Below are 26,281 nucleotides of genomic sequence, written 5' to 3' on the forward strand. Positions count from 1 at the left end.
GTATACACAAAAGCAGTTCTAACCATGTGCATATTTTGATGGTGTCCATGATTTACATGACTTTCTGCATGGTTCCAATATGCTCAAGTTTTAATTAACATGGAACCATAGAACATGAGGACATTCGATACATAACAAACATGATGCGTTGTAGGGGTTCCAGGAATAAATTTCCATTATCATATTTTATTGAACTAGGCCAGTGCAATGGACATGGTCATTCTGAATACAAGCACACACTTGGAAATCCTTTCTGCAGAGTGAATAGGATGTCTTGGTATGGGAGAATTTTATTTTCTATTTTCAAAGAGGAATGAAACCAGGCAGCTACTATTTGACTAAACAAAAAGTTACTTACCTGTAGGTGGAATATATAGCAAAAACTAGTAATATCTCAATGACATTAATGTCTCAATTTTTTTATGACATTTTCATGTAATACAATGACTTTATATGCCCGACTTAAACAAGTAGAATTAGGAGACTTCACAGGAGAGGTTATTAGTTAAGCATGTCTCTATTTAAATTGTCTCCCCACCTGTTATTGGTCCAGAAACTTGGGAATTTGAGCCTGGTTCTGAGGCTGGGGTTCCAGGGAGATTCCAAATACGGCAGCAGCTGTGGAGCCACATTCCCTAGAGCTTGAGAGTCAAGCTAATTTGGTGGTGGTGGAAAACACAAGGAGTTCACACAGCTGTTGCTATTGTCTTACTGCCAGTTCAGAACCCATTTGATCTGGGAAGTATGGGCTCTAGTGAGAATTCGGATGAAGGCAGTGACTTGAATGGAATAGAACCTTTAAAGGTCACTTTATTCATTTATTCATGTGTATAGTCTTTACATTCATCAATTAAATCACCTAAGTGTGTTCCTGTTTTATTATCACGTTTACAGGGTTTGGTGCTGCCTCAGGATCCCCCAGCCCTAAAAATAGTAACCCGTAAGATGATCTAATACCCACGTTCTAAACCTCTATCTCAAAATATGCCAGTAAATTGGGCCCCATTCAACTTATAGTGGGTGCTTGTGAATTAATTAACCAGATACATTCATCTCTGCATATGTGTTGGCAAATACATTATCCTGTCTAGATAATACAGATAACAAATTCTTGGAGGGCGTGGATGATTGCTTTTTATCTAATTGCTACTAGTATAATGAAATATTTTAAAACACACACCTTCTATTGGTGGGTCAGCAGTATTACCTCATATGAAGAGCAGCATTACTAATTTAAATATGAAATTTTTAGCTTAATGTTGATTTACATTAAAGTATAATGGGAATGTATAGAGTAATATTTACCTTCTCTATGCATATGCAAATACATGTTACGAAGGCTACAATGTGTTCTTTTTTTCCTATAGGTGGAAATGTCAATTCAGGAAATCAGTCTAGTACTTTCCAATGCCATGGATGTCGGTTCCAGCCTTTCTGAGTCAGAGAAGATTTTGCGTAAATATTTGGAACTAGATATCCAAGCTAAGGTACATACAATGAGAATCAGTATCATGGTTATGATTTTGTAAAGATGACTTCTTATATCTGGTAGTTATAAAACTTACTCCTAGTTCTCAGGAGGGCTGCAATTCTAAATTAATATTGTGGTAAATAATGACTTAAAAGCTCCTACTCTGAAGTGTATCTGAATTATCTTATTTAAACATGCACTTACTAGGGAGTTTGAGCTCACTGAAGCTCAGCATTCTAGCCTGGTATTAAACACTCATTTAACCCCTTTTCCTGGCCTGAAAGATGTTAGAAACTCCCTTTGGGGATCCAGAGGAGGCAGGGAGAGTGCATCTATAAGACTATTTGTGATTTTCTACTAGAGTAAGTTACAAAAGAAAATTACCAGAAGCGACATGTGTTAATACAAGATTCCAGGAGGCAAATCTTGTTTGCACACTAAGCCTTAGGAGACAGAAATTGCCCTCCTCTTCCTAGCACCTTCTCTGATCCCCTTCACCCCTTTCCGGTGGGACTTAGGTTCAAATATTCCTGCTAGTAGCTCCAGACCTGCCCCAGGTGTTTAGGAAAGCGAGTCACGTGTGCCCCTGGCTCGCCAAGTCAGCAGGGGTGGCTGTGCCTCCCCATCAGTCCTGGCAGCGTAGGCTCCTTCACAGAGGCCCCCGCCCCCAACACTCACAGACACGCCCATTTGTTACATGAAGTGTTTCTAATTCATCATTTAGAATGTTTAAAATAAAATGTATGTCTGAATTCATATTTATATTCCAAAATTGTTAGAATTAAGAAAGAAACCGCATGGAAGAAACTCCCCCTGCTCCTTCCTTCCCCGAGTGCCTTCTAGAAGCAGCACTCATGTATTAAAATTACCATTGTTCAGTGGAGTACTTGGGAAGCATATTAAACACAAGTAGGGAAGCCACCCTTCTTGCTGCAAATGAGGATGAAGCTTTTTCTGTCATTTTTGCTTGATTCCTAGCGTGGTATCACATGAGATCTTATATGGCTTTCTATGGCAACTGTATCTGTAATGCCTCCAATACTTACTCACTCATTTCATCATTGGTTAGAGCCCACATGCCACAAATTGCACTCAAAATAAAACACAGAAGAGTGACCCTCAGCAAGTCAAATTCACTGATTCTTTAGGCCTTTTAGACCCCATATCTAATATTTCCCTACACTTGTTTAAAAATCCTCCTAGATAGCAATTCAAACAAGACTGTATAATTGATTTCATTTTTATAAATTTAAAAATGAGTAAACAATTTCTATAAACTTGCTATTTTGTATATAACAAAATTAATTTAAGAATTTGCTAGAGCTTATTGTTAATTTCAAAAACAATTCTGGTCTATACTTATTTTATTTAAATTATTTAAAACGTTTTTGCCATTTTGTTTTACCACTTTTCATACCTAACAACTTTTCTTCTAGTTGTAACAGAATTTAGAATGCTCTAAATAAGAAGTGTAGCTGATAGACTGAAAGAATACTTTGAGGTGGTTTTTATTTTAAGACACCTTTTTTTTTAATTTTGGAAAGTTGTGCCTTCCTTTTATTGAGGAGCATCTTGGTTACAAGTTCAATTAATAACCGTTATAGATGGATGTGCAGAAGGTAATGAAATGTGAATGTTCATGATTCCCCTGTCAGCTTCTGACCCCCTGTGCATTGCTTTCATAGGAAGCATCACATGAATTAGAAGCAGCCACAAAACTTCTGACAGAGAAAAATGAATTTGAACCTGATGAAGTGGCATCACTTTCTTCTAAAGCTAAATGGCTAGAGGAAGAATTAAACATACTTGGCCAAAGCATCGGGTCCAAGTCCCAAGTCCTACAAACCTATGTGGCATTTCTAAAGTCATCAGAGGAGGTACAGTTACCTGTGTGCTCTCCGTTATCAACAAGGTGGCCCCTGCCATCTTCCTATGTCCTATGGGGATGGGAGCCCTGGTGGGTTGTTCCATATAGTCCACCCCAGTGCATGTACTCACTGATAGGCCCTTGGTTCACCAAGGCACCATATAAAACTAAAGCAGTAAGTCGTTTTACTAAAACACAATACAAGTATGTTTGTGTAGATACACATACAAATAAGCAAAGTGGTTGTGTTAGAATACTTTTTACTTTGGCCCATACACATTTACACTATCCTAAATATAGCACAAAATTATTTAAAAATAAGTCATCTTCTAACCCATGGTGGGAAAGGTACAGAGAAGTGTTTGTTTTCTGAATCTTTATTGCCAAAAACATACCTCCTTGATTTCTGGTTCAGTTTCTCCTCCCATGACCTACTCTGGCCCCTGGATCTGTAGGTTTAGGGCTGAAACCTTAGCTTCGCAAACACCACCTTCTCAGAAGAACCTATGTTCTTTCCTCTTCCCAGCTCTCACTTCATTGATTTTCCTAGCTGGCAGAGCCTTCTGTCCTAATCTGGGCAGTGCTCTGACTCTGTCACTCTCCTTCCCCCTCAGGCTTCCTTCTTTCCTCACCAGCTCATGGTTACTCATTTGCATTCCGGTCTCCATGTCCTCAACTTCCTGCCTTCCACCCTGACGAACCCTGCCAATTCCCAATACTAGATCAATCCAACACTCTGTTTACTCAACTTTTCTTTCCAAGCTTCCAGACACTCCTGCAGAAAATCATATAATTGTGCTGATTGGCACTGTTACAAAGGTATGGGTCTCTGCCTCAGCTGGGTCTTCCATATGCTCCCTATTGGCACCCATTCAGTAACAATTTTCAAACATCTTACCCTAGTTTCCATACTTAAATCTCAGCTGGCGCCCTTACTTCATATATAACAAATAATAATAATAATAATAATAATAAAGAGTCCATTGAGCTTAACTGCCTCGACTTCCTTGGACTTCCAAACCAATTTTATTCACCCCTTTTCCACTGTGGCCAATAAAGTCAAGTCCCTACTTCTCTCCAGCACTGAGAAAAAATTAATCCCTCCCTGTACGTTCCCACATCCTTCAGAATCTAGCTCTACTAACCTCCTCTAATGTTTGAAATTGGCTTTTTCCATTACTTCCTTGCCTTTTGGTCTACAGTCATGCCCAATGGTCATGAAGGCAACCACTCTATACTTTCCTTCCCTTTACATCTGAACTTGACAATGGGAAGATGACATTTCTTGTCTCTACTTGCTCATCCTCCCCAGTTCTCATCCCACACCAATTTAACCCAGCCATCTGCTACATCTTCACTCCACTGAAAATGTCTTTGTAAGTTACTTACTGACTGATAAATGAAATCTCTATTTTCGGTCTTCATCCTGCTTAATCTCTCTGCCACATTTATTTAATCCTGTTATTCTTACCTCCTTTGGCTTAAACTCCCTCCCCCAGATTTATTTAAGTATAATTTACATAGCATACAATTCATCTATTTTGGAGTACAATGATTTTTATTATATTTATTGAGTTGTGCAACAGTCACTGCATTCTAGTTTTAGTATAGTTCTATCACCCCAAAAGTAGCCCCAGTGCACTTTTTAGTCAATCTTTATTTCCACTCCCAGCCTCGGGCAAGGACTGATCTGCTTTCTATCTCTATAGACTTGCCTTATTTGGATACTTCACATAAGTGGAATCACTCTGCCTGCTTCTTTATCTGTTCCTTCTTCTTTTTCCTAATTTGGTTCCCTGTTCCTGAAGTATGGAGGGTTGCAGAGTCCTTGCCTGTGCTCTCTCTTGAACATTCTTTTCCTATGAAAATTACACCCCCACCCACCTATGGTTTCAGTTCACCAATAATTCAAAAATGGCCCCTTCTTACTATGCCCATAATATTGCGTGTATATTGTCCTTGTGTTGTAATAACTTGCTTTTGGTTATCTTTCTTCCAGAACTATCTTTGGGAATCCAAGGAAATAAATGCTAATTCTTAGTTGGACAGACTCCTTGGGGGAGGTAGCAATTCAACTAGCTCATGAAGGATGTGTAGGAGCACAAAACTGAGAAAAGATCATTCTGGGCTGAGGAGACAGGCATCAGCAAAACAGGGTCATGAATAAATAGAACATGGGAAATGTGCAGAGCACTTCAGTTTGTGAGGCCATTTGCAGGCTCTCTTATTAAGTTCATTTAAATTAAGAATGCTGTTAAAATTTTTAAAATACAGTGACTAACCATCACCTGAAGTTTCTCACCCTGTTTAGATTGATTTTGGTAGTTACAAGCTCTTTGAGTCTTGTCCTATTGACCATTAAGTATTGTTCAAAATGCATTAAAAACGTGTGTCAAACTTTTCCACTATTTCTATATCAGCCAATTACATGTTCATCTTTAATTCTATAGGCACATTTGATTTTATATAAGCTCTCTTCAAAGAGAGTGATTGAAAATAATCCAGTACTGCATACATTGGTTAGCAAAGGAAAAAAAGTGTAATTCTAAGGAGATCAAGCAATATACTTGATAAGATTAGCTCATGAAAGCAGTTGAATATTAATATTTGTACCGAAAATTAGTAATTGTATTCTCATTCAAGTTTATCACTTATTCAAAGCAAATAGTGAGTTACTAATATTTCACTGACTTATATTTATTTTCTTATTCATTTCTTGTCTGGCTTTCTTCTGAATTATAAAACTCAGCTTTAAATATTATCACACCAGTATTTGACATAAATTGTCCCCAATTGCAAAACATACATTATACAAAATACATAAATATGATTTGGGTCACAGTAAGTAGGTCTGATAGATAATAAACTTGTTAGTTCAATTTACTACCCAGTAGTAGTCCAGTCTGTAAACAACTTGGATAGATTTTCATATTGTTTTAATAAATTGACAATACTTAAGTTATTTAAAGAATCCTGGCCCTGGCCACTGTGGCTCAGTTGGGTGGAGCGTCATCCTGTACACCAAAAGGTCACGTGGGTTTGATTCCCAGTCAAGGGACATACCTTAGTTAGAGATTCAGTTATCAGCTGGGGCATGGAAGATTGGCAACTGGCTGATGTTTCTCTCACATTGATGTTTTTCTCTCTCTCCCACCATCCCTTTCTCTCTCCCTTCCTTTCTCTGAAAAAAAAAAAATCTGAAATGTAGTTTCCATTTAATTTTTACATAGGCTTTTATCGAAATCTGTGTCATTTTCTTTAAAATGTGCGCAAGTGTTCTTATCTTGCATTTATATTCTCTCTTTCTCTCTCTCTTAGGTAGCGGAGCAGTGTGAGAGCCTGAAGGAGTTTTACCGAACGGAAAGCCCGAGGAAGGAAGAGGATACCGCGGAAGCCAAGCACTGGCCTGACTCAGCAGAGAAGCAGTGGCAGCTCTTTTTAAAACGGAGTTTTTTAGTTCAAGACCTAGGGCTTGAGTTCCTTCATTTGATAAATATGGTGAGAATAACATTATGCGAGTCACACCTTTTGCAAGGATTACTTGTCAAAGTCAAAATCTTAAGTTCAAAACTTCAACTATCCATCAGCAGTGTGGGTTTAGAAAGTTCTTCGCTTCATTCAACCTAGAGCAGTGCCAAAGCCTAGCATGTCTGTGTTTATTTAGTCCTACACTTCTCACAAGTTTTAACTATCTAGAAGAAAGATGGACTATAATCCAAATGCAACATTTTTATTATTTACATAGAAGTGTACCCTAGAGTTCTAAGTGATGTTGAGAGCCTGCAACAAAGTCCTGACAAAATTTCCAGTGGCTCACGTTAGCATCTAGGCTGAATCTTCATTTTGGAGAATTTCTTACTATAGCATATCTTTCTATAGTGAAGCTCCATCATATTTACAAATGTATCCTAAATTTTAGTTGTCCACTTATGTCTGCAAAATACTCTAGAATCCATTTATCAATCGCTGACCCATATAAAGTTCTCTACAGAATTCTTAAAAGATGGTTAAGCCACTTCTCCTTCAAGTATCTTCCTAATGAAACTGCTCATTGCATTGTTAGAAAATAAGAGCTGCTAGAAAACATTTTTTAAAATGTTAAGTCAAACCTGACTTCATACCTGGTTCTAACCCTCTGTAGTTACACGAGGTAGGGAGAGACTAGGCATATTTGATTTCTCTTACATGTGAAAGTCCTTCAAACATTGAAAATAATTGCTATATCTAATCTGAGTCCTTTCTGCAGCAAACCACATGCAAATCCTTTCTGTCATTTATGAGGCAGCTTCATTTCTCTCTCCATCCTGATCCTCCCTCCCCAAAATTTTTATGATTTGTTAAAGTCATTCATAAAATATAACCCAAAAGTAAAGTACAACTTTAACACAGAGTACAACAAAGTGTACATCATTCTTTACTAATGAGACTTAAGGTTATGCATTCATTTTTAGCCATGATTTCACTTTGCTGGTTCATATTAAGCCTGTGATTGAATAAAAGTTGCAGGAATTTTTATTACAATTCCTGCCAAGCTAGGTCTCTCCTGTTTTATATCTGTGGCAGGTATTTATCTTTTACATACAAATGTGGGTCTTTATATTTATTTCTATTCAATGTCATCTTGTTCATCTTTACCCATGATTCCATCTTGCCAAACTAATTTTGCATCTGCTATCTACTACATTAGCCAACTTTCCTGGGTTTAATTCTATATCTACCTAACATCCTATCAATTGCATGAAAATAATTTGGCAGAAATCAGGTTGGCTCATAGTGACCAAGCGATTCTTTCCAAAGTGCTCACAAACTGCTTGATCAATGATGAACTTATTGCATGGTTTTCACTGTAAAGCTTTCCAACCTGTAAACTATGTAACCCAGTCTTTCCCCCTTTGAAAATCGAGGCATTTTTCCCCCCTAATTGTCTGGCCCTTCTCCTATTTTCTGTAGACTTGCAAAGATAACTGACATCTACAATTTTCTCAGTACTCTGGGATGTGATTAATCTCAGTCTGGAGCCTGAATTCATTTGGAAGAGTTAGGTTTTATCTAACTACCCTCATCTACTTTCAACTGCAATGTTCTCTTTCTCTTCTTTGTTTTTTAGTTCAAGACCTAAGGCTTGAGTTCCTTAATTTAAAAATCATGTGAGAATGACATTATCTTTGTTTCAACCTTTGTTGTTTGAAAGCCATTCTTATTCAATTTGTGTGGAAACAAATATTGAAACAGTTCTAACATATCTTATACTATCTTTAAACATCAGAGGAAACTTACTAAGCAATTTGCCCATGTTCTTAGGTTATACAGGTGCTTTTTGTAAAAATAATTGCTATTTTTCATTTGGAATATTTAGAACATCTATTATCTATCCACCTACCTACCATTTATTTATCTTTTACATTTTTACTTTGTTCAGTATATATTCTTCCATCTCTTGATTGTGTACTTCTCTAATTTGCACTCTTAAGAGAATTCAAATATTTGCAAATTGTATTTTTTGCTTAATTATTACTAACTTCATTTCAGAAATTTTACTTCTTAGTTCTGTAGTTTCCATTTGATTTGTTTTAAATTGAATTTATTGGGTGACATTCGTTAATAAAATTATACAGGTTTCAGGTATTCAATTCTACAATACATCATCTTTATATTGTATTATGTTTACCACCTCAAGTCAAGTCTCCTTCCATCACCATTTATCCCCCATTACCTTCTTCTACCTCCCCAACTTCCCTCTTGCAATCACTATACTGTTGTCTGTGTTCATGAGTCTTTCGTCTTTCTCCTCTCTCTCTCTCTCTCTCTCTCTCTCTCTCTTTCTCTCTCTCTCTCTTTCTCTGTTAGATTTCAATTGCTGATTAAATTATCTTTCCCATCTTCTCATTCTTATGCTCCAACTTTGGTATACTGATTTGGTAAATTGATTTCAGAGGGGAAGGGAGAGGGAGAGAGAGACAGAAACTTCAATGATAAGAGATAATCATTGATCAGCTCCTCCTGCACACCACCTAGTGGGGATTGAGCATGAAACCTGGGGCCATGTACCCTGACCTGGAATTGAACAGTGATCCCCTGATTCATAGGTTGATGCTCAACCACTGAGCAACACCAGTTGGACACTTTTTTAACTATATTAATCATGGGCATTTAAAGTGTGTCAGCTAATTACTATATCTGGATCTGGAGTTGTCTACTTTTTCTCTTGCTTTGCAGTTATGTAGTCCTGTCTTGGTAGGACCAGTGAAAATGTATCAAATGTCAGGTGTTATGTAAAAAAATGAATCCTTCACCCTAAGCTCCTTACCACTGTCATATGATAAATAAGTTCCTCCTTATTGATAAGAATTATGGTCTACATAATAGTTAACTTCATTATGGTCCACATAATAGTTCAGCATCATTCTGAGGTAGGGAATTGCTGGTAAAGCAAATGAAACACATTTTTTTATTCTCATGTCTTTTGGAGCATTAGGCTTTTAAACAAACATTATTATTGAAATGTGGTAACCAGTTTGGCTGTTAAGAGGGGAGGATGCCAGCTGGCATTTTCCGCCGAGTGTTGCGCTCTTGATTGGGTTGCCGTGGCTCATATTTTCAAGCTTGAAATTGAAAAATTTTCAGTTCATCTAAAAATCATCAAGATTAGAGAAACCGATTTATGTGAGAAATCTGGCAGACATCTTGATAAAAGTGCCAATTTACAGATTCATAATGGTGAACACCAAGATGTTATTTGGGGTACCGCCTTCCTGTTATCAAGGTATCTAAAAAGCAAGATATCAGAAGACCATTTATTGTGCCTGCATGTAAATGAAAAATTGAGAATTGAGTGCCCTGTTGGGCTAGGTTATGGCAAGTTTTCCATGCCCTTCCACAGAAGTAGAATGAATAGTGTGTTTACTAACTAGACCTCCGGTAGATTAATCTTCCTGAGAGGTCAAAACACTTAAGTCTGCCAAGTACATAATCACTGTTTTTGGATCCTGCCAGCCAGACATCAACAAATGCTGCTATAGCTCTCCCTTTTCCAGACCTCACTCAGACCATCACTCCCTGCTGCGGGATAGCTGTCATTGGCATGCTGCAAGGTCCACATTTACATTAAACTGTGTATTACATTACATTTTGATTAGTAGTTTCTTAATAGTAGGTGAAAGATACCCTAACTTTACTTATAGCATAGATTAAAATTATGATTTGGGCTGGATCCAGCTGAAGTTATCAAATATCTTTCATAATATTTAGCATCTTGTTAACCATAATTAAAGAATGTATCATTTGATTCCTAGATCCCCAAATTCATTGGCAAAAATCTCTTTAGGACCTGCAATTATCTCTTTTTTTGCAATTAATTGGCTTTTTATAATGTCTAAATTAATATAGGAATATAAATATGCAATATTAATTCTGTTTAAATTAATTTAAAAATAAGATGGTTTATTATTTTAAAATATCCCGTTATAGTTTTATGACACCATCTTCTGACTACAATCTAGGAGGTCCCTTGACTTTTAGATACTTACTTGTCATTGTCATTGTAGAAATCCATGTACATTTGCTCCTTAGAAAGTCAAGAATTTATTGAGAACAGCTGGTCATCAAAGTAAAAATCATGGTTGTGCCAAACAATTATTCTTCCGCATTTTTCGATGTTTGTGCGTAAAATAGCACATGATCTTACTCTTTGCCTCTCTTATCTTTCTTCCTCCAATTAAATTCCCCCTTGTTTAAAACCATTGTTTAAAGGATTTCAAATCAGTCAGCCAGAACATCTAGAAGCTGGGAAGGGAATCTTTAAACTTAGATACTGTGCTTCTGGTTGCACAATAGACATACAAAAATGAAGATACAGATGCACATTTCAGTTCTTACAAAAGGGAGTAACTTTAGGAACTGGGCAACTTAAAATCCTTGTAATATATACAGTGGAGTAGTTTAAGAAAAGATGGCCTAGAGCAATTTGCCCCCTCCTATTCCTGAATACTGAGGTTGTGACATCTGCTATTGAGTGTGTTAAAATGAAAGGTAGAATACACTTTAAAAAGTATGCATTAAAGTAATCTTCACTTTAATATTTCTGTATCTAGGAGCTCATTCAGTCACCCTCTTGAGCCCCAGGAAATAGACTCTAGCAGGTGACTCCAGCATCACTGGGTGCTTGGAGAACTCAGTACCTGGTGCGCAAGCAGGGACCATGGGTTCTGAGAGCCTAGCCATGCCCCTGAGCAGGCGTGCTCCTGTCTTGTCTTCCTATTAGAACCGTCCATGCTCTGCTTTGGTTGTGATCATGTTTGCCTCCTAGAGTAGGTATATGAAAAATGTTGTATTACTTGGGAAAGAAAAGCCATTATATGGATTATTAATTTAACAGGCAAAAGAGAATGAAATATTAAATGTGAAAAATAAAGTGCACATTATGGAGAACACTCTGGAAAGTCTGAAGGCAGAAAGGGAAGAGCTCGGCCGCCTTCGAATGGCATGGCGACTTACAGCCGCTGCCAGCCAGCCTGTGAAACAGCAGTGGGGAGCGTTCAAAGAGCAACTGAGAAAGGTGAGGAGCACGCAGTGGGGGGCATTCAGTCTTAAAAAGAAATGAAATCCTGGCACATGGTACAGCATGGAGGAACCTTGAAAACATTATGTTAAGTGAAATAAGTCAGATACAAAGGGATGAATATGATATGATTCCTCTTATGTGAAGTACCTGGAGTAGTCAAATTCAGACGAGAAGTCACCAGGGGCTGAGATGAGGGTGGGAATGGGAGTTAGTGTTTAATGGGTACAGAGCTGCATTAGGGATGATGAAGTTCTGGAGATGGACGGTAGTGATGGTTGCACACCCATGTGAATGTTAATGCCACTGAACTGCACACTTAGAAATGGTTAAAATGTTCAACTGCGTTATGTATATTTTACCACAATAAAACCAAAAGAGGAAAGGGAAACCGAGGGCCTATGCTTTGCTTCATTGATGTGGTTTAGAACCAGGAGCTCACTCGAGGTCATGAGTGTTTTCATGGGATTGAAAAGTTTGATGACACACCATATCATCACCAGAATGATCGTAATGTATTTGCTGATGGTGGCAAAGAAAACATATGCTTAACCATCCCATGTTTATTTCAGACTACTCACAACTTAAAACTTCTTCAGGAAGCACTCATGCCTGTGTCTGCACTTGACCTTGGAGGGAGCCTCCAGACCATTTTAGGTCTAAGGAAAAACTGGAAGGCAATGAAGCCTCAGTTCCAGGTAAAGCAACCAACTGATAGATTTGGGTGAATGGAAAACATTTTTTTAGCCATTTGATTGCAGTTTACCTAATTAATTTTAACAGACTGATGAGTGACTTTTTTTTTAAAGCATTACTTGTTTAAAAATCCACTTAAAAACACACTTTTTTTTTACTATGTTTTCTTTTCTCACTATTCTATATCTGATGATACACAAATATTTGGGCTGTAAAATGTCCTAAGGGTAATTATCTTAGATTATTATAATTTACATTAAATTATTTTCTTATTAATGTATTGATCATACATATAGGCACTGTAGTCATTTTCTAAGGGGGATAGCCATGTTTTAGATCGAGTCATCTCAGAACAAGGATGAGCACCTCTGACACAGAGGCTAAGCTGCCCTCTGCCCCTGAAATGTCCAAAGTGATGTCACTGTTTCCACTCTCTGGCACCCCAGGCTCCTACCACCTTCCCAGGAATTTTGCTGCGCTCACCTATTTTCCCTCTCAGAGAGCCCTCAGGATGTGAGAGATAAAACCACGAGCCATGTTCCCAGACCCTGACTGCTGATGCATTCCATACCCCCACCTGCTGCCACTCCTAAACTCAACACAACTGCCAAAAATGGTCACCAGTCATGTAATCCTCATGACTGGGTTCCTGTTCTTTGCTGCAAACTTAAGATACCCGTGTTTCTGTTTGTCACAACTTTGTGTTGGCTATAAAGAATCCCAGATTTAGAAGATTGAAGATTCTTTTTACAAAATATCTAATTTACATTCATTTCCAACAAACCTATATAGTATATAATCAACCCCCCGCCCACACACACACACACACACAACATTGTTGCCCACAGTGAACTCTTAGAAAATCCAATTAGCCTATATGTGAGGTTTATTGATGTGCCCTGTGTTGTATGCTTATTTGTGTGTGCTTGTGTGCACATGCCCTACACATGCAAGAGTGTGTGTATGTGTGCAAACTCCTCTACATTAGCAATGTCTAGCTTCTTTAGCTCTGTCTCTGTGATATGCATATTATTTGATGCCCACCTGCTTGATTTAAACTTGAAGACCCTTATTAGGTCACTCTTCTGCAAAGTATTTCCTTAGCCTAAATAATTTCCATTATTTTTATTTTTGCTATAAGATCCAAAATTATAGTAGTTTCCTCTCAGAGTTGTCCATGCTTTGCAAATTCTACCCCAGGATGTGCAACTCTATGAGGGATGTATGAGTAATGCTGGGTTAAAGGGGAGGCAGTTTACCCCTCCCTAATCGAGGTGGCTATTTGTGGATTCAGGGGCGGCCACTTTTGAAGCAGCATATCTACTGTGCTACTCAGCTGTGGTTCATTCTGATCATGCTTTTATCACGAGGATAAGCAATTCCCCTAAAATATTTTTATACTTCTCTTCTTTTGGTGTTCTTACCAAACCACTTGATTCTAAATATCAGAGATGCTCATGAATTCATAAAATATCTGGCCCTGGATGGTTTGTCTCAATGGATAGAGTGTTGGCTTGTGGACAGAGGGGTCCCAGGTTCGATTCTGGTCAAGGGCACATGCCCGGGTTGCAGGCTCAATCCCCAATTGGGGCATGAAAGAGGCAGCCGATCAATGATTCTCTGTCATCATTGATGTTTCTGTCTCTCTCTCTTAATTCCACTCTGAAATCAATAAAATGTTTAAAAATATATCTGAAACACATTTACTTAGCAGATAACTAGAATATTTGGTGAGCTATAGAAACACATGACTTTTCATTTCATCACCTAACTTTGATATACTTTTTTTTTTCATTGCTCATAATTAAAAAAAATTCGGAGAAGATAGGGATGGAATAATATACCTCTAGCATCAAACACAATACCTGAATTTGCAGGGGTGGGGGTGAGGCTCACGATAAGTTTTTGTTAACAAATGAGAGAATTGTTGGTTATTTAGATCTTCATATAGTCCATTATTAAGTAAAGAGCTCTCTGAAAGCTGGATTTCTTTTATGGCTGTCAACATTTTAGCAACTGAATGATGAGGTTCAATACATTATAAAAGAATCAGAGGAGTTAAATGGCAAAGGAGCCCCTGTGAAAGAGAAGTACCAACAGCTGAAGGACCTCATTCAACTCCATCAAAAACAGAAAGAGAGGATCCAGGACTATGAGGACATCCTGTACAAGACAGTCCAGTTCCACCAAGTCAAGGAAGAGGTGAGACTTGTCATAGATGTCTGCAAGACCCTCCATTCTAAAAGGAAATATAAATTATTATATAAGTAAAAGCTACATTGCTTACTCTGATATTAGCAGCTTTCCACATCGGGCCTCCCAGGTTTCTCTCACTGTACCTCTGTCCTCCCTTATGTTTCAGCCAAACAGCTCCTCTCTGTCCCTCAAAGACAGTGGACACGTCTCCAACTCTTTGACTCCCGGACTGCCATTATCTGACAGGCGCTTTTTCTCTCCTTGACTCTCTAAACCCTGCCCCTCCTTCCAATGATCTTACCTCACTTGGACTGACTTTCCTCTCTTCTAAATTTCTAGAACTCTCATTAGTTACTCCACTTGTCTGTCATTGTAGCATCTTGATTTTTAATAATTTTTTAACCCAAACTCAAGTGTAAGCTCTTTGAGGGAAGAAAACAAATTCGATTTATTTTTTATTTTTTATTTTATGTATCTCAGGCACCTGACATCATGTAGTATGCAGTAAAATCATCGCAGACGGATCACAAGAATTCTCGCTTCATAGTACACAGTGTTTTACAAAGCATCATACTTTAAAAAGATATTAGCTTGTAAGAACAAATAATAAATAACTTCAAAATGCAATGGGTATTTAATTGTAAAGCGTGTCTTTAACATTATGCAAAACATTTTTTGTACCACTCAGTAGAAACTTATCTGGCCACTGGGTAAAGCTAGCAATAAAACTACTGGTCTGCAAAGTGTTAATAGCCTTTATTAACAGAAAATAGAGATATATTGATATCTCTTTGAAACAGCCTCTGAATTTACTCAGATCATAGACCTAGATGTTCCTAAGGTTTTAGACTAAAAGAGTGTTTTCTTATTTAATAGGAATTACATTAGCCCCTCAGCTTTACCTCATAGATTTGCAGCATTGTAACTCTTATTTGGTTATAGCACTAATAATTATAGATGGACTTGGCAGCATTTGACCAGCTAGGAAAATATGTAATAGGAAATAGGCTTTAAAAAAATCTGTCTCCATAAAAATGAAACACAAGTTAATTGTAAATGCTCTGTATTCCAGCTTGAACATCTCCTCAAATCAAGAGAATTGGAGCTTCTAGAGCAGCCAACGGAACTGGATAATGCTCGCGATGCCCAGGTTCGCCTCCGTCGCTCTCAGGAAAAGCAGGCACATATAGACCAGCTCCACAAATTGGCCCTTTGCCTGGGAGTGGACATCATCTCATCAGCGCAGCGGCCTGTAAGCCACTTCGAACACCATCGCTCATCGCTAATGGTAGCTGGGGTATCACAGGGGGGAAGCTAGGCAGACTGCCTGGTGTATGCTACATTTAAAAATGCATTAAAGCACGGGGCAATTATCGGTGGTGAGTTTCTAGCATCTATAACAAAAGAAAAACATTTTAAGAAGAAAAATCTGATTATAAAAGTCTTGTTTAATACATCTATTCTCATGCTAATTAAAAATGTGTTTTCTAATACAGCAGTTAATTTTTTTGCATTTGAAATGTGCTCAGTGCAACTAAGGAACTAAACTTTTAATTTTATTTTAGAAGTTTACAATGTAGTTATTGGAAGACTTTTAAATATCTTGGGAACAACTTGGATATTCCCATTTTAAACTAGAAACTATGAAATTTAATTACAGATAAAGTATTTCTGATAGAAATGTAGCAAAAATTGAGATGTACTGTGAGTGTGAAATGCATACCAGATTTCAAGCACTTAGTATCAACAAACCTTATTAATATATTTATATTTGGTTGTGTGGTAAAATGTTAACATTTGGATTTAGTTGATTAAACTCTATTATGAATATTAATTTCACCTTATTTTTTTTTTTACTTTTTAATATGACTACTAGAAAATTTAAAATTATTCATGTGGCTCCTGTTTTACTTCTTGGGCAATATGCTGCCTTAGCATTGCAGATCTGGAAGGTATCCTAGAGATCACCTGGCCTGGGACACTCACTTTATAGGTGAAGAACCTGAAGCTCAGAGAAGCAGCTTTAGCCATAAAAGCCCATCATGAAAGAGCCCCCTGGTGGAGACCAAGGGCTCTGGGCATTACCGTTGAACTGCTTGATTCCACAGGATGCGTGTACCTTACTGAGGTACAAGGAAATCATTCCAGACCAAATTTTCATAAACAGCACATTGGGCTCTGATGCAAAATATATGTATATTTAAACTTAAAATTATATATATAATTTTAACTCCCAATTTAAGGAAAAGAAGGTTATGTTTATTCTGTAGAATATTAATCAAAATAATGGCCAATCTTATTTTAAAGTTAATTTAAGTATCCACTAAACTCTATGGAATGCACTGAACCTAAAGTATTTTTTAACTGAAAGATCTAGGAATAAAAATATCTGTTAATGGAATCTATTTTTACTAAGAAGGGGCTTTTTTAAAAAAAAAATAAAGAGTTTTATTTTATTAGTAAATTTACTTTAAAAAGAAAGAAGTAAGACTCCTCACTTTGCACAAATAATGCAAATTGTTCTCCAGTCACATCTGGCCTTGGCCCTGGCAGCTCTCTGCTGAGTGGAGATTGGAGGGAGCACTTGCATAATGAACTAGAGTTGAAGCTCCAGTTGACAGGAAAATTACTGCGCAGAAGCCAAATGTTTCTAATGCTTGCTTTCTGCCTTTTGAGGTAAAAATTACACCTTGTAATGAGTGGTGTCTCTGAGGAGCTGGTATGATGAGCAGACTTCAAAACTGAAGTTTCAAGACTGGAAGTTTAATGGTTCACCTTTCCTACCATGTTGGGTATCTGGCTTCTTTCTGAATTCCTTATATTCAAATATGCTGAAGGTATTTCAGGAGCCTGTTTTTTAAAATGTCACTCATGAGTTTCATAATGCAGGTAAATAGCCTACTTGTCTCCCTGCTGCTTTGCCTGTTCCCTTTGTCATTGCCATTTCTCTTTCGCTTTCAGAGCTGCACTAATGTGTCTGCAAAGAACCTGCAGCGGCAGCTGGACATCCTTGAGGGGGAGAGCGTGAACTGGCGAGCCCGAGCCCAGGAGTATGGGCGGACCCTGGCCGGCAGCTTGCAGTACTGCGCCACGAGGGATGAGATAAGTGAGGTGAGTGGCAGGGGTCAGACTGACACACTACCAAAAGCCTCTCTGAGCCAACACTTGTCTCAATGTTTGTTTGCACGTATGCACACACACAGAATCAGGAGACTTTTTTTTCACTCCTGACATTTAAAAGTTTTTTTCCTATCACCAGAGGATATTTTTTCCATTGCTTTTCAGAGAGAGTTGAAGAGAGAGAGAGAAAGAGAGAGAGAGAGAGAGAGAGAGAGAGAGAGAGAGAGAGAGAGAGAGAGAGACATTGCTGAAAGAGAAACATTAACTGGTTGCCTCCTGCACGTGCCCTAACTGGGCACCTGCAACCTAGGTACATGTTCTTTGACTGGGAATTGAACCCTCAACCTTTAGGTGCATGGGCCGACATTCTAACACCAGCCAGGGCACACTCTTGACTTTTAATCCACAGAGCAATGGTCTCAGAACTCAATGTTTGAGTAAACTTCAAGCTCCCAAACTTGTTGAAATCAGTACATTGTCAATGCATTGAAAAACCTAGAATTTACTATATGCTTTTTTTCTCCCCCACTCACACCCTTATAGCACGTATCTGTTGGGTGCATGCAGCCTGTCGGGGCAGGAAGGGTGACACTGTCCCTTTGCAGTCAGCTCCGCCTGCTGAGGTTCTATTTAAGTGCCACTGACTCATGGGAGAGTGGGCTCTTCGCCTCAGAGGCTACAAAGTCTTATCACCAAAGTCAAGTATCTGATTTTTTATTTATTCAGAGTAGCTTTTCTGGCAAAACAACTCCTATAGAAAAATAATGAACAGATGAAAAGTGTCCTTCACATCAGCGCACTCCCCTATCACAGAATTCAACTTCCTCTCCCTCAATTCTGCTTGACCCACAATCCCCAGATACATACTGGACCACAACCACTACCCTTCCCTAATTAAACTTTCCATTCAAAGCTCTACCTGTTCAGGATAGCAAGGGTCCCAACTCTCAACTGGGGGTTGACAGAACACAGGTTCCATGATTTCAGATCTATCCCCATTTAGAGCAAAATGTCTCTGAGTCCATTCATCACAAATCTATTAGGAAACAGGGTGGGGGAGAAGGAAGTAAACCTACTTGAAGTTTCTGTTTATGACCAGTTTTACGATGCAGGCCCAAAACATATCAAACATTATCAAACAACATTAGAGCATGGACTAAAGTATTTGTAACTGAACTTGAAGAGCCCTTCCCTGCAGGCCACACTTTCATAAAAAACAAGTAAGGGCCAGGCAAGCACTGCTAGAGGGAAAGTAAGAGGGAACAGAGAAGGAGAGGCCACTTGGATCCCATTCAATGGGAGGGAAGCAACAACTAAATCAATAATGATGTTCATTTTAGCAATGTGCTGCAGGACTGTAGTTTCCACTCAGATGCTGTTCCAGGCAGTCATTTGGGGCTAGTGATTCATTCAGGGTTAAACTCAGAGTGTATCCCGCCCACTAGGTAGTAGAATTGCCTCTTCTGCTTCCTGTACTGCAGTTAATAAGGAAAGCAATCCTAGGAGAGCATTATTCTCCCCAAAGCTATAAAATTTAGATTTTCAGTCATGAAAACAATGTGTTTACTATCTTTCCCCAAAGTTATCTTCTTTCCTCGTCTTCCTTCTCCCCATCTTTCTTTTCCTCCCTCCTCCTTCTCCTCCTGTTCTTCTTCTTCTTCGTGGCAACGTTTTTGTCTTGCTGAAAATTGCTCTCCCTGCTGTGATATTCAGCCTCTACGGAAACCACAAGTGGAGCTGGCTAAGGCTTATTCCCAGCCCCTTACTGCTCAGTTTCCACCTCCATGAAGCGCTGTGGCATTTGTGGTGCTGGGTCTCCCTGTTCAGGCCCTTCCCACACTGGGTTCTGCTTACAGGGCTGCCTTGTGATGAGCCCGTGCTGGGAGCCAGCTGGCAAGGACAAGAGATCACTCTTCCAGCCATAGTAGGGATGCCCCAGGATTGTCTGTACCTTACCAGGAATGAGCAACCAGATACGTGCAAGCTTGAATTAGGAATCAGATGTCACTCTAACATGATCTTAAATATTAAGAGACCTGTTCTTCCCCTTTGCTTCTACTTCAAACCCAACTAATCTTTGATGTAGGTTATACTTTCACATGTAAAGGGTCTTTGAACATCGTTGGTCCTTTCTCCCTTTCCTTTCTTGTAGAGATATGTTAGGCATGTCACCGTGTAGTGTCTACACCTTGGCCTTTCCAATCATGAGCCTAAAAGGGAAAGTAATTACAAGGAATATTTTCAGTGCCCTTTAGTAAAATAAAGATATGTGTGTTCTGGCTTGTATTATGAATATCAGAGTACAAACAGATGACTGATTCCAAGTGAATATTTGACACCTAGACAGTTTTATTATTTTTGTCATCATTAAAATTTTGGTATAGATAATTCAAACATTTTGTAAAACTAAAAGCAACATGTTCCACTACTTTTTTTGTATAAAAAATAAAGTCGGGCCCTAACCGGTTTGGCTCAGTGGATAGAGGGTCAGCCTGTGGACTGAAGGGTCCCAGGTTCGATTCCGGTCAAGGGCATGTACCTCGGTTGCGGGCACATCCCCAGTGGGGGGTGTGCAGGAGGCAGCTGATCGATGTTTCTCTCTCATCAACGCTTCTAGCTCTCTATCCCTCTCCCTTCCTCTGTAAAAAAATCAATAAAATATATTTTTAAAAGATAAAAATAAAATAAAAAATAAAATAAAGTCAGGCCCTAACCGGGTTGGCTCAGTGGATAGAGCATGAATATATTTTTAAAAAATAAATAAAGTCGGGTACCTTACCAGGGAACTAGACCATGCACAGCATTTGATTTTTTTTTTTTAATTTCTTTATTGGTTAAGGTATTACAAATGTGTCCTCATTTCCCATTAACTCCCAACCTCCCTCCCCCTCCCCCACCCCCGACTCATGCTCTCATCCCCCTGTTGTCCGTGTCCATTGGTTTGGCTTATATGTTGATTTGAAAACACGTTTTTCTTCTAATATTTCATTGTTTTCTTAAAGGGCTTTTTGCAAGTTCACAGATTCTGAGTTGAAATGAATTTTGAAGGATATCTGGTTTAACATCTTTATTCCTCAGATGAGATGTATACGAAGTTTTCACCTATTGTGCCATAGGACTGCAGAGTTTCAGCTCAGAGAATGTCAGGAGTCAGCTTTGGGCCAGGGACTCATTTACTGGCCACCAACACACCTGTCATTTGCTAAACTCAGACTTCACCTTTCAGTGAATGTTTTAGTTCATTCAATCATTGCACAACTGACGTCAAACGTACTTCTTTTCTATACTTTTCTCGCCTATCTTTACTCTGTGGTGTATATGTCATAGGCTGTTTGTATGATCTGATACAATAACAGTTAATTTGGTCATTTCAACCAAAATCACTTTCTTGATGTTGCCGTAACTAACATACATGGTTTTCACTACATGAAAGGCCCTTAGAAAAGGACGTGGTACCTCAAGGCAAAATGAAGTGAGATGTTCTAAATGTGATTTTTTAAAATGTGATAATTTCTTAAAGACAAAGAGCCATGGGGGCCTTGATCATCTTTGGTTAAAATATTAGTTTTTTAAATTTCATATACTAAATGACATAGGAAATTATGAAAATTCATTTTCTCCATGTCTTCCTACTAGAAAACACAGCCTTCAGACTGACATATTTTGTGATTTTTTTCTCACCCATTTCCCACAAAGATATGTTTGTATGCATGAATGTTGAATTTCATTATGTTTTGTCGCCTGACAATATAAATAAGCTATTAATACACAAAGCACTATAGACATTCTCTGCCATATTATATGACAGAACATCATTACTCTTTCTTTACCATCTTCATTTAGAAATGTAGTAAGTTAATATTGAGCATATTTTCTTCTTGCAATCTGATAAAAAATTACCTCTACATTTACATGACGTTAATGGAAATTTGTAGCTAGAGTCTCATTATAGACCACAAACAATTACTTTACTGAAAAGAATAGTAATGACAGAATTGGGTTGCTATCCATTTTCTCAAATTTGCAATCAGAAGCTTTCATATAATTATATTACTTAGCCTGAATTTTTTTGCACTGTAGCAACATCTAAACATCAGGAAGGAAACAGAAAATGACGATATATGTGTGTGTGTACATATATATATATATATATATATATATATATATATATATATCTGCCTATCTACCTATCATATGTCAGAGTTTTTGTTCCATGAATGCAAGGCAGATTAGAAATGATAAATTAGAATAAGGGAGTGGTGCAGCTATAGACACATATACAATTATTAACCCTCCTGACATTGCATGGTGGTTTGCCATTGACAAAATGACCATGGACATTCACCCCCTAGAAAGAAAAGAAGCAGAAAATGTGTGTATAGATGAGTAAAAGACTTGATCGGGGCAGCACAGAAAATTATTTTTTTTCTGTAGATTGATAACTTTTGTTCATCATTTTAAGAGAAAAAACTAAATTATTGTCATTCAGCAAATATCAGCATGGCTACCTGTGGTGACAGGAGGGTCATAAGAATGCAGAAGTCCTCAGGAATCAGAACCCAGGGCAGGTTAAAGCCCCTGGGACTTCAGTCACAGCCACCCGTCGTCAGGCCCACCCTGGGTCCATTCGATGACATGTGTAAGAGAATAGGAACTATTGTGATTTGTTCTGTAAACGTCCATCTCATATGGTTAAAATCTGTTAAAAGTTTGTTGTTTTACATCTACAAAATGCCTCTTCTTCCTAAAGGATATAGAGAGCTAAATTGTAACTTCATAGTTATATTCAGAAAATAAACTTAAATACATTATGGACACAAAACTTGCAGGGTGGATAAAATGGGCACTACTGAGGCATGCTGCCACCTATAATTTAAAACGGGGCAACTGTCTTCTCTTTCCAAGACCCTACTTTCTGCCGGTACAAGACTGGCCTTAAGCACAGCAAGACAGTGGTGTAGTTGCTTTATGGAAGGAGGGCAAGAAAGTCTTATCCCGAAATCTCTCCAGGGCTAAGGCTTAATAGTCTGCCGTTACTAATTGTATAACAAATTATTCTGGTTAAATTGTGAGTCTTTGGGTCCCTTCATTTCAAATGCAAGCACCCCTGGGAGATGACAACATTGCAGCTTTCTCTTCCTAAAATGAGCATCAATCAGAAAGCTTTTGTCTGGATTGGGCGCAATGGTGGGCAAGAAATGAAACTCATGAAATGGCCATTAAAAGAAATGGACTACTTGTTCTGTGTTTTTAGTTCTGGCCAAACATGTGCCATAGTTCTAATGAAAGGCTTTTGTGTGAAATGTACTTCCTTAGTTTTAAAATGTCCCACGTTCCCTACATAAATTGGCCTTGTCAGCAACAGACTCACTAATAATACATTCTTGTGCCAACACTGCCTCAACCAGCACTAAGAATAGCAAGCCAGTCTCCTTGTCGTCAGCCTCTTTCCCTTCTGTTTCTTCTCAACGAAGCTTTGTTCATTCCGAACCCTGAGAGGGGCTTACTGCTCCCTGGGACATTTGGTGAGGATGCTCATTCTGCTAGTGTCAAAAGACCTACAGTTTTAAAGTCTTCCTATTTCCCTCCTAATTATAGCTATATTAACTTAGTCTGCTTATTTCATAGCAAAGAGGAGCAAGTGAGAAGGTAGGGAAATCATACTATTCACTAGGGAAAAAAACTCCCTCTGAATTATGTAAGACTTTCATCAATTTTTATGAATATGAATTATAACAACGTTTAAATATTTCTGGGTAAATTTCATCTTGCCCCAAGCTTTGGTGTTTTTGGTCGTTTATGTGCTCCAGTTGAGCAGTTGTCTTAGCCATCGCCACCATTCCCCATTGTTGACAAGCTAGCTAAAGTTAGAAACAGCTGCATGAACAATGATACCACAGTCAAGCGACCATGGCACTCAATTCCTTTAAAAATATGACCACAGGTTATGTGGAGATTAGATGGGAAGTTAAGTTTTCATATTAAAAGGTGCAGATAAGAAAAGTAAGCATGACTAGATTTCTTTTTGCTGAAGGTGGTTCGTGCATGCTGCCTCCCACTTGTATCTGCAGCGGTCCTGAATCCCAGCTGGGAAAGGCACAACATTTAAGATGGATTTCCAGTGGGACCCAAAGAGAAAAGTGCCAGCAACTTTGTCAGAGGAGCTCATGTGTCAGAGAGAAGCCGATCCCATGTCACATACCCATAGTGCCATGAACATTCTTAGGCCTTTAGGTCATTTTCAGTGGAAGTGCTTACATTCTGAAACCAATGGAAATGAAATTGCACTCATTGTTTATCTGTCTTCAATTTCTTCATTCGGAATAGACTTAAAATTTCATGGCTTAGAATTAAAAGGTTAAGATTCAGCCTTTCTCTATTCATCACATATTTTCAAATAGATGTTGATCTTTCCCATCTAAACACACAGGGAATGGAATGAGTGGAAAAATGATACCAAATAAGTACAAATAGGAAAATTAGAGTTGTCTAAAGTTCATGATATCTTAAAAACTTTATTGGTGGAGGCCAAAAGATATTCTATAACAGTAAGGCTAATTATAAATTAAACTCTAAAAGTACCAAGACAAATTCATAATTACTTATATTTTGGGGATATGTTTAAATTCACATTATATGTTCACTTAGCAGACATGTTTTTCTATTGAAAATCAGTGAACACATCTTAAAGATTATGAATATTTTGAAGTGTTTAGATGTTTTCATTTATTAGAAGTGAATATTACTGTTCTCATTTTAAGGAAATCACCTCTTTCTTTTTATTGACCTGCAGCTCAGAGAGTCATTCAAGGATATCAAAAAGAAATTTAACAATTTGAAGTTTAATTACACTAAGAAAAATGAAAAAGCTAAGAATCTGAAGTCTCTGAAATATCAAATTCAACAAGTTGATATGTATGCTGAGAAAATACAGGTAATGAAAAAGTGTGTGTATGTGTGTTTGCATGCACTACTACAGTTATTGCAAAATCATTTTGCATTTCAATTCTAGATGCCTAATCCTTGGGCTTTTTTTTTTCAGCATTGGGACTGAAAAGGGAGTTATCCATTTTTATAGCAATTAAATTTTTATGTAAAATACATAATAAATTGATTTATCTTTGAAAGCAGCTCCAGAATGGTTTCTACCAAACCTACCTAGCCTCTCTGCTTCCATTCTTGCCCCCAACACACAGAAACATACACACTCACACACATGCACACACATACACACATATACACATATGCATACATGCATATACCTTTTGTACATCCTCTTTTTTCCCCTTGCACCTGCTTGTATAAGGACCTTTCTCCACTACTTCTATAGTTCTGTACACCACCTACCTTGATTATCACATCTACAGACTAGATTATTTGAATGCCTTTTCCAGGAGACAGTGAACTTACTGAAGACAATAAAATATCTGATTTTATGATCATAGTCTTATTTTTAATCATAGTATCATTCTCAAAATGTGGAATAGACCCTGGTCTACAGTTAATTTTCTATATGTTTGCTGAATGCTGAATTAATATACTCTCTAGAAGAAAGCCCATTCTTTCCAAAATTCATTTGTAATAATTATAATTTTAATATATTATAATGGAGAAAGCTTCAAATAGTTTTCCAAAGTGTTTCTCCAATATTTAATCACCAGCTAGCCTCTTAAATAAAAATTGAATTTTATTTTAAAAAATTTATTGTTTGGCACAGGTTTTGAAAAGGAAAATGGAAAAACTTGAGAACAAGACTCCTGAATCTTTCTTAAATTACCCAAATAGTAAAGTAAATGTCCTTTTGGAAGCCATGAAGGATTTGCAAAAACATGTGGATGAGTTTGATAAAGTTGTAACAGATTACAAGAAGAATTTGGACCTGACCGAGCACCTCCATGAGATGATAGAAGAGGTATCTGCTTCCTGGCATGGTGTCCATACTGTAATGCTGTCCTAGAAAATCACTCTGAGACTTTAAAACAACGCTGTAGTAGCTATTATTGTCATTAAGCCCATGTATCATTCTCCTTTCCATGATTATTTGTTTAGGACAATTACCTAAATTAGAATTGCTGAACCAAAGGGGATGAATGTTACAACATTTTGATTGTATTGTCCAATTGCCCTTCAGAAAGACTTGACTAACTTTCTTTTACTAGCAACATATGAGAGTCTCATTTCTCCATAACCTTGTCAACTCAAGATGTTTAACAATCATGAAATTATGTTCACTGCTGGGTATCTGTTTAAAATACCCAAAATGACTTATTTAGTTCACAGAATATGGAAGTTTTTAGAAAGAAAGGGTGATACTTGGATTTTTCAGGTATAAATATTGTTATTGGTGTTATTTTTATTTTCTCAAAAGGATAAA

General features: G+C 37.8%; 1 protein-coding gene across 1 annotated transcript in view; it reads left to right on the top strand.

Annotated features, from left to right (window-relative positions):
• Window positions 1-26,281, top strand: part of CCDC141 (coiled-coil domain containing 141) — a 158,165-nt gene that overhangs the window by 114,958 nt on the left and 16,926 nt on the right. Inside the window, exons 10-19 of the mRNA XM_081095260.1 lie at window positions 1,368-1,487; window positions 3,157-3,348; window positions 6,657-6,836; window positions 11,713-11,892; window positions 12,468-12,593; window positions 14,605-14,793; window positions 15,860-16,039; window positions 17,749-17,898; window positions 24,701-24,841; window positions 25,625-25,819. Coding sequence (XP_080951386.1) covers window positions 1,368-1,487; window positions 3,157-3,348; window positions 6,657-6,836; window positions 11,713-11,892; window positions 12,468-12,593; window positions 14,605-14,793; window positions 15,860-16,039; window positions 17,749-17,898; window positions 24,701-24,841; window positions 25,625-25,819 — 1,653 coding nt within the window. The remainder of the gene's footprint in view (window positions 1-1,367; window positions 1,488-3,156; window positions 3,349-6,656; window positions 6,837-11,712; window positions 11,893-12,467; window positions 12,594-14,604; window positions 14,794-15,859; window positions 16,040-17,748; window positions 17,899-24,700; window positions 24,842-25,624; window positions 25,820-26,281) is intronic.

The sequence above is a fragment of the Myotis nattereri genome (assembly GCF_964212035.1).
Source record: "Myotis nattereri genome assembly, chromosome: 7".
Classification (NCBI taxonomy): domain Eukaryota; kingdom Metazoa; phylum Chordata; class Mammalia; order Chiroptera; family Vespertilionidae; genus Myotis; species Myotis nattereri.